General features: G+C 44.4%; 2 protein-coding genes across 2 annotated transcripts in view; both read right to left on the bottom strand.

Annotated features, from left to right (window-relative positions):
- Positions 1 to 3,591, bottom strand: part of LOC103370745 (uncharacterized) — a 5,370-nt gene extending 1,779 nt beyond the window's left edge. The window contains exons 1-6 of the mRNA XM_008299889.1: positions 3,508 to 3,591; positions 3,393 to 3,423; positions 1,876 to 2,462; positions 1,112 to 1,385; positions 226 to 326; positions 48 to 109 (exon numbers count right to left, since the gene is read on the bottom strand). Of these exons, the coding sequence (XP_008298111.1) occupies positions 48 to 109; positions 226 to 326; positions 1,112 to 1,385; positions 1,876 to 2,462; positions 3,393 to 3,423; positions 3,508 to 3,591 (1,139 nt within the window). The remainder of the gene's footprint in view (positions 1 to 47; positions 110 to 225; positions 327 to 1,111; positions 1,386 to 1,875; positions 2,463 to 3,392; positions 3,424 to 3,507) is intronic.
- A 1,258-nt stretch (positions 3,592 to 4,849) lies between these two features.
- LOC103370672 (UDP-GlcNAc:betaGal beta-1,3-N-acetylglucosaminyltransferase 2-like) overlaps positions 4,850 to 7,502 on the bottom strand; it is a 5,968-nt gene continuing 3,315 nt past the window's right edge. The window contains exons 2-3 of the mRNA XM_008299801.1: positions 7,118 to 7,238; positions 4,850 to 6,137 (exon numbers count right to left, since the gene is read on the bottom strand). Of these exons, the coding sequence (XP_008298023.1) occupies positions 4,920 to 6,137 (1,218 nt within the window). The 5' untranslated portion in view covers positions 7,118 to 7,238 and the 3' untranslated portion in view covers positions 4,850 to 4,919. The remainder of the gene's footprint in view (positions 6,138 to 7,117; positions 7,239 to 7,502) is intronic.

The following is a 7,502-nucleotide window of genomic DNA, read 5'->3' as shown; positions in this document are numbered from 1 at the left end:
TTTTTTTCTTGCATCTCTTCGAACTTTGTGGGATGTTGAGTACAAACCGTTTTATTCTTTTAGAAGACATGGACAGCGGTGTTTGCAGAACCTCCAGCTGCTTGCTGATCTGCAGAAACATCATAAGTGGTGTAGTGAGCCCAGCACTGAAGGCTTCTGCATGTACCAGTGATTTCCTTCTATCGAGCCCACACGCTAAACGTAGTGCTTTAGTCATCAACGTACCATATTCTTTACCGACAGCAGCAGCGACCTCGCCAGGTTGTCCCAGGACTCGTCCAAATCCTGACTGAAAGTCACTTCAACAGCGACTTCAAACAGGTGATCTGTCAGAGACCAAACTGTCAATATTACAACAATATTATACAGACAGTGTACGCTTCAGTTTGAGCATTTATGGAGAGGAGAGGAGATGCAGTGCATGCAAATCTATCTTTCGTTTGAGCTAAATATCATCCCTGCATTAAAAATAAGTGCATCTAGTTTGGAAAACATCCTCTCAGGATAAGTTAAAAAGAATAACAGAAATCAGACGTGTTGTAGTGTTAACTTTCTGGTGCAGTCTGTAAATTATCAGTCAGATACTCACCTCCAGGAAGATGTGGAGCTTCAGAGTGATTCCTCGTGTTCACTGTGTGTGACACAGTCAGACAGATTAAAGTTAACCTGGATGTACTGTTTGATGCTGAAGTTTATCTAAACTTTAGCAAAATCTAGCAGATAGTTGTAAGACTTTCTGGATACAGCGTGATGTTATTTTATGGTCTCAATCAGAGGAAGTCAGGTGATGAATTTGCCATCGCACAGCTGAGAATCTTCCTCTTGGACAACCACAGTGATGCTGATCAAGCAATACTTTAATAGTCCATGTTCAACAAAGTAAAGCTTCTGTATCTGTATTAACTGTACACAGAACTGGTGTTATCTGTGTTGCAAAGGAAATCAAGAAGGAAATTAACTAACTTAGTCATTGCAAACTGAGAACATCCACATGAAGCGTCACAATTGTTCCGTTTATCTGAGCACATATCAGCAGTTCATGTGCTCAACCTGAACACACAAGCATATAAAACACCCGATGTTCAGACATGTTCGAGCTAAAGACACTCACGGTTCCCTCTGTGGTCCGACAGCGGCTCCACCACGTTGGGCTGAGGATGGTTCTGTTCAGTGTGTGGTGGCTCGGTACCCTCTGAGGAGGAAGGAATCTGGTTGGATGCTGGGCCGACATCCGTCCTGGTCTCACCGTCTTCAGCTTGTTCTAACCCACTGACGGGTTCTTCCTCCTCTGACTGTCTCTGTGTTCTGCTCTCGTCCTCGGCAGCAGCGTTCCTTCGTATCGCTGTTGGGGTGAAGCTGCTGGGTTTCAGCTCCTGATGTTCACGCTGTGGAGATGCAGGATGGACGTCAGATATGCTGGAATGGTGAGGAACACCTCGTCCTGATCGGAGGGTCCTGGCGGGGGGCGCTGTGGTCGCAGCCGTGAGCTGGTTGTAGCTCTCAGAGGGTGTATGGAGGTCTTCACCCACCTGAAACAAGACACAGTATAAAATCCATCCATCCCTCCATTATCTAAAGGCAGGTTCACCTGGACAGGTAACCAGTCTATCACAGGGCTACACTTAGAGACAGACAACCAAGCACACTCACAAGCACACTCTGGACTAGAGAGAAAACCATCCACATTTTTAATGAATTGTTTGTCAGTGATGTTTGAAGAACATAGAAGGTAGCCAAAAAACCCAAAACAGAGATAAGATGCTAAAAGAGTGAGCTGACAAGCTGTCCGGTCCGGTAGCTGAGTTCTCAGAGCAAGGCATTAGATCTGCTGGAGTGGAGCGTTGGATTCCCATTCCAGTGTTTGTGTCCACTCACCTCGTTGTCTGTGCTTCCAGCCCGTCCAGACTCCTTATCACGTCGATCATAATAATCATATGGTGGATCAGAATTTGCCGACTCTGTCAGTTCACTGTTCGTAACCATTTCAAATCTGCTGGTATCCATCTGTGCAGGAGGTGATTCTGACTCCCTGCTTCTCACTGTGAAGCCTTCCTGTGGGTTGTAAACCACCGGTGGTCCAAACGCCTGGTAGTGGCCGTGGAAGCCCCTGTATGGCGGGCTGGGCCAGCCACCGATCAGCAGCACCACATGCAGAGTGTTGGAGGACGACGTGTACTTGGCCTCTCGCCAGCACTTCTGCAGGACCTTGTGGCCCACTAAATGACCGGCGGGCTCGTCCACGTGGACCTGGTCCTTCTTAAGGTGACAGGCGTCATCGGAGGTCAAGTCCTCCAGGTGGAGGTTAATCCTCTTCCCAGGATCCACCTGGATGGTCCAGTTGCACCACAGAGACGGGTTGGAGCACAGGTAGTCCGGGGAGAAGAACTCGCCGCTGTCGCCGTGCAGCAACTGGTGGCAACTCCGCAGAGCGAAGAAGGCGCTGCCGTCGCCTCCCTGTTCATCTGAGGAGCAAACAGACACAAACAGAAGAGTCGGATATGTTTTAGCTCAACCAGATGGATGGATGGATGGATGGACGGATGGACGGATGGACGGATGGACGGATGGATGGATGGATGGATGGATGGATGGACGGATGGATGGATGGACGGACGGACGGATGGATGTTGAGCTACTTAATGTTAGTGATTGAACTCTGATCAGCAGATTGATCTAATGGTTTAAAATTAACATCACCAAAAGCCCAAAACCAATAACTCTGTATGTTTAACTCAACACCTCAGCTCAAAACCAGCAGCTTCTTACTGGAATCCTTAAATGTCTTACAAGCATATATTCACAATTTAAAATAAAAAGTAGTTTCCTAAACAGTCGGGGCATTTTTTATCAAACTTTATGCATAGAAGAGCAAATTTGTTGGGACCGAGTCACAAAAACACGCTGCCGTCGCCTCACTGAAGCTCAAGCGTAGACACAACAGTGGAAACATGCAAACAGGCACAGCACTGGTCAGCTGAGCATCACTGTTGGTTTCTGTCAGGTGGCATCTGCCAATTTAACCAAAGAACAAATGCACCACTTTTTGATTTAAATGTGTGCATATAAGCCAAGTACTTCCAGGTGTTTAAGGCCCAATGAACAACATTTAATTTGGTGAAATGGATTCTCTCTGTAGTTAAGCTGCTCGGATCGTCACAGCCACGATACCATCAGTCACACTTCTAATAACAGCTTTAGCAGGTGACTATGCTAACCTGAAACGCACTTTCTGATATTAATTTTAAATCACGCTTTTATATCAACATTGCTACAGCAAATCCCAGTCTGTTTATGTCCTCTGCTCATTCTCCTGATGCTGTCTGTTGATTTCCAGACGGATGCAGACGAGCAGCAAATCCACACATTTACATTTGAAACGGCTGGAGACTCACCTGGAGGCGTGGTGGCGTCCTCTCTGCTCACCTGCAGACAGAAAAACACACATGGTTGGTTGAAACTATTCAAATAAAACAGGCTGATTCCAGGGAGAGGATGGTAGTGCCTTACCTGTGCATCGCAGCGATTCACAAATATACCAAACAGAAACATGAGCAGGCCGCTTTTAAACTTCCAGCTGTTCTTTCGCGCCATTTTATTTTTATTTTTTTTAACTATCCAAAATTTTTCTGTTAAACTGCTTAAATGTGTGAAAAGATGAAGCCAAGTTGAGCCTCTCAGCTTCATGTAAACTGCTATTTTCCTTCTCTCTCCGAGCAGGTGAACTAAATCAATTAGTTGATTGCGTTTCCTTTTCCTGGCTGGTAGTATCGGTTTTGTCCAGCAGAGGTCACTGTAGTACTTAGTATAATCATAATAATAAGTCTGCATTCTGCTCGACAGCCAAGTTTGGAGATTTCACACCCTCTGAATAAAAAAACAAGCAGTTACAGAACTGTATTAAAGGAGAGGTTTCAGGAGAAAATGCTGATTGATACTAAAAAAAAAAAGAATAATAATTTTTCAATTTTAAAAAAAGGAGAAGGAGAAGGAAAAAATAAACTTTATTTATAGAGAACTTTTCAAAACAAATGTCACAAAGTGCTTTTCAATAAAAATAAATTAAAAATTAAAATACAATAAGCACACAGAATAATTGATAAAAGCAGAAAGCACACAAAGGAAGCCATAAAAGAATTAGCCGACCTGAAAATGAATAGCAAAACATGTATGTTGCATCATGTCAAAAGTAAGACCTCAAACAGCAGCAAACATTAAAAAAACATTCACAAAGGAAACGCAAATTATGACGCTGATTTTATCATTAGAAGAATTGCTGACATTTTATTCAGACACGAGGGATGCCCAGCCTTTGATTTACACCATAAGCAAGTTTCAGCAATATTTAGTTTTACAAAGGGTCACCTCTGGTACAATGTTGACGCACAAACATTAACTGTAACCTCAGATATGCAGCAGCTAATACGGGAGCACAGCTGCATGAATAAAATTCCAAATTCTCTGATTTCAGTTGGATAAATGTGCATATTTTCTGATTTCTTCCCTCCTCTGTCATATTAAACTGAATATCTTTAGGTTGTGGAGGAAACAAAAACATCTGAGGACATCTTGGTAAATACACTTTTGCCCATAAAGCTGGAAAAGAATAATTTTTGACTTCTTCTCATGAAATGATTGTGACGATTTACTCTTGACAGATAAAGTGTATATCTTCTGAAAACTTTATTGATATTACAATATACATACACGGTAAAAATCTATCCACAACTTTACAAACTGTGTGTTCAGGCCTAAACAAAATGGGGGGTATTGAACAAACAGGATGAAGGGTTTTGTTTCCATTTTTCACCCTTGGTCATATAACAGGAAACACATATTCAAATGGATTTCATGCATAAGAATATCCAATATTACTCTTTCATGTCACTCAGTTTGTTAAAAATGTGAAAAAAAAATAAAGTTCACTGGCAGCCCAGCTCAGGGCGGACAATCCACGGCCAGATTTCTAAAATTTCCTGCGGCGTCCGGCTATGAACCAGCAACAAGCTCCTGTAGATGCAGGGGCTCGACCTGTACTTTTTCACAATGTCAAAAGTCTTAAAGCCGGTGTGTTTTGTAGGAGCCAGGCCCAGCTTCCTCAGACACATCCCTGTATAGACATCATCAATAGGGAACAAGACTACCTGCTGAGATGCATTGTAAAGGCGCGTCACTAAGTCCCCAGACAACAGATATCCTCCACCACCAGCATACGGTGGGTACTGGCCCACAAACACACTCACAGGGATGTAGTACTTAAGGTTCCGGTCTCTGTGTGGACCTGCATTACTGATAACATCACCTATGAACAAATCCTTAGCCTCCCTGTCCGATAGGCCTTCCAGAAGGTCAACAACTCGTAAGGTGTTGACGAACACGTCATCGTCGCCCTTGAGAACGTACCGAGCTTGAGGACAGTGTTTGCTGAACCATTCGAGAAAGAGGACCTCCTTCAGGGTAAGGTTGAAGAAGGAATCCCTGTAGTCCCACTGGAGCACGTCATTGTGAAGCTTCGCCTCATGATCCAGCATCCCCAGCAGGTCTGGAAAGTGGTCTACCGGTAAGGTGTTGCCCAGCAGGAACACCGTCACCACAGTCCGATTGGCTAAGACACCTGCTCTTCCCCATGTTTCACGAATGGCCTGCCGTCGGTCGAAATGTGGGATCAGTGACTTGACTGCCAGCAGCAAAAATGGTTTTTCATTACAGACATGGGGTTGATTTATTAGCATGGGGTATGTCCTGCAGCGCATGTGCAAAAGAAAGTCCTGAAAGCGCTGTGGCAAGGAGTTGTAGTCCGAGATTTGTGTGAGGACTCTGTAGTCAGAATCACAGAGGTTCAGCGGTCCGGTGTCATTCAGCCAATCCGGATGCATGATGAGGGACTCGCCAGACAGTGCAGGGTTAAAGATGGGGTTGTAGATGACGTCCAGACGCTGCTGCTCCTTGTTCCAGAAGGATTCACTCCGTATCTGTCGGCGCCAAAACCTCTTGGATGGGATTCGCACCTTCTGCGGGCCACTTTTTACAAGCTTCCACGTCACACCCATCAGGATGAAAATGCAGATGTTGAGCATTACCATCACACAGACTAGCCTGGCTTTCCTGCGGGCCACAGGCATACTGCCTCCCCTCTGCATCTAGACACAGGACAAGAGGGTCAGCGGGCAACATCTGCAGTGTCCAGGCCACAAACTGACAGCAAAGCCAGGATATAAAGGAGCATTCGGAAACACAGAGACACGTAGGTCGACTCTTGAGCCTTTAACAGGAGTAAGACTGGAAGAATGTGTTACAGCACGTCATTGGCAAGCTTGATTGTTTGCTGTTGGGTTTTAGAGCTCAGCATACAAGGCCGCATTTTCATCCCTAATCCTCCAGGAATGGACCAAGAGGAACATTTTTCCCTTTCCCATCCACTCCCTCCTCCTCCTCCTCCTCCTCCTCTTCATTCAACAGTGACAGACAGACATCACATGTTTCCAATTCAGCCGTGCACATGACACCAGTACACTGGCAGCAGTCTGTGTCACTGTGTACCGACTGCACACACAAAAGAGCCCATTAATATTAATGACCTTGTGGTTCATGAAACAGGAACATAGTCCAGTGTGCACAGTTAGCAACACACATATTCACCTGGGTGAACATAGCTGCACTTATCTCCTGCCACAAAGGTTAAAAAATATATATACACATAGATCAAATAGGACTTTAACTTCTTTTTGCTGGGGCAAAGAAAACACATGAGTAGCCAAAACTTTGGACGAGTTGCTTCCTTTGTGCCACGAGTCCTTGCTGAACTACTTTCCTGCAGGGCAATGGCTTTCACTATCAGTAAGAGATTGTGACAGACCCATGAATGCTATCAGTAAACCTATGTTTCTTTTAAGCAGATAAGCAAAGGGCAGGGTTTACGATAAACAGACAATCTAATCCAATAGCCCTACAACAAACCTTACCTTCACTGACACCATGTTCGGGAGGTGTTCGTTCACCTTTACGGTCATTTGATCGCTATTGTTTCACGTCTTCCCTTTTCTTTTCTCTTACTCCATTTTGAGCTAAACAACAATTCAGAACAGCTCATCATGTACAGCATCACTAACATATTACAGACCTGTGGTGGGTCAGTTGGGTCTGATGGACATCCACACCTCTACTGGTCTCATGTGGATGAGCTCCAGGATGGAGGAGGTTGCTGAAGTTTCTAAATCCATCAGGAGTTTAACACAGCGGCACTGAAACAGAAAAGAAGTGCATAACATTAATTGAGGAATCACAATGTTTTTGGGGCACATACTACAAATATGGGTTTAAAGAGGCTGAAAGCTGAAGGAGGCTTTTACATCATTGTCATCAGTCCACAGCAAAGGAGATCTGAGTAAATAAATAATTCATCCAATTCTATGGTCTGGCAATAGATCAATAATGTGAACTCATCACACAGAAGTAAAGCAACCCCTATAAAATGTCAGAGAAAATACAATCGTGACTCAATAATC

The sequence above is a fragment of the Stegastes partitus genome, unplaced genomic scaffold (assembly GCF_000690725.1).
Source record: "Stegastes partitus isolate 25-593 unplaced genomic scaffold, Stegastes_partitus-1.0.2 Scaffold31, whole genome shotgun sequence".
Taxonomy (NCBI): domain Eukaryota; kingdom Metazoa; phylum Chordata; class Actinopteri; family Pomacentridae; genus Stegastes; species Stegastes partitus.
Note: the sequence above shows the minus strand (reverse complement) of the source record. Positions and strands in the feature narration are given on the sequence as shown.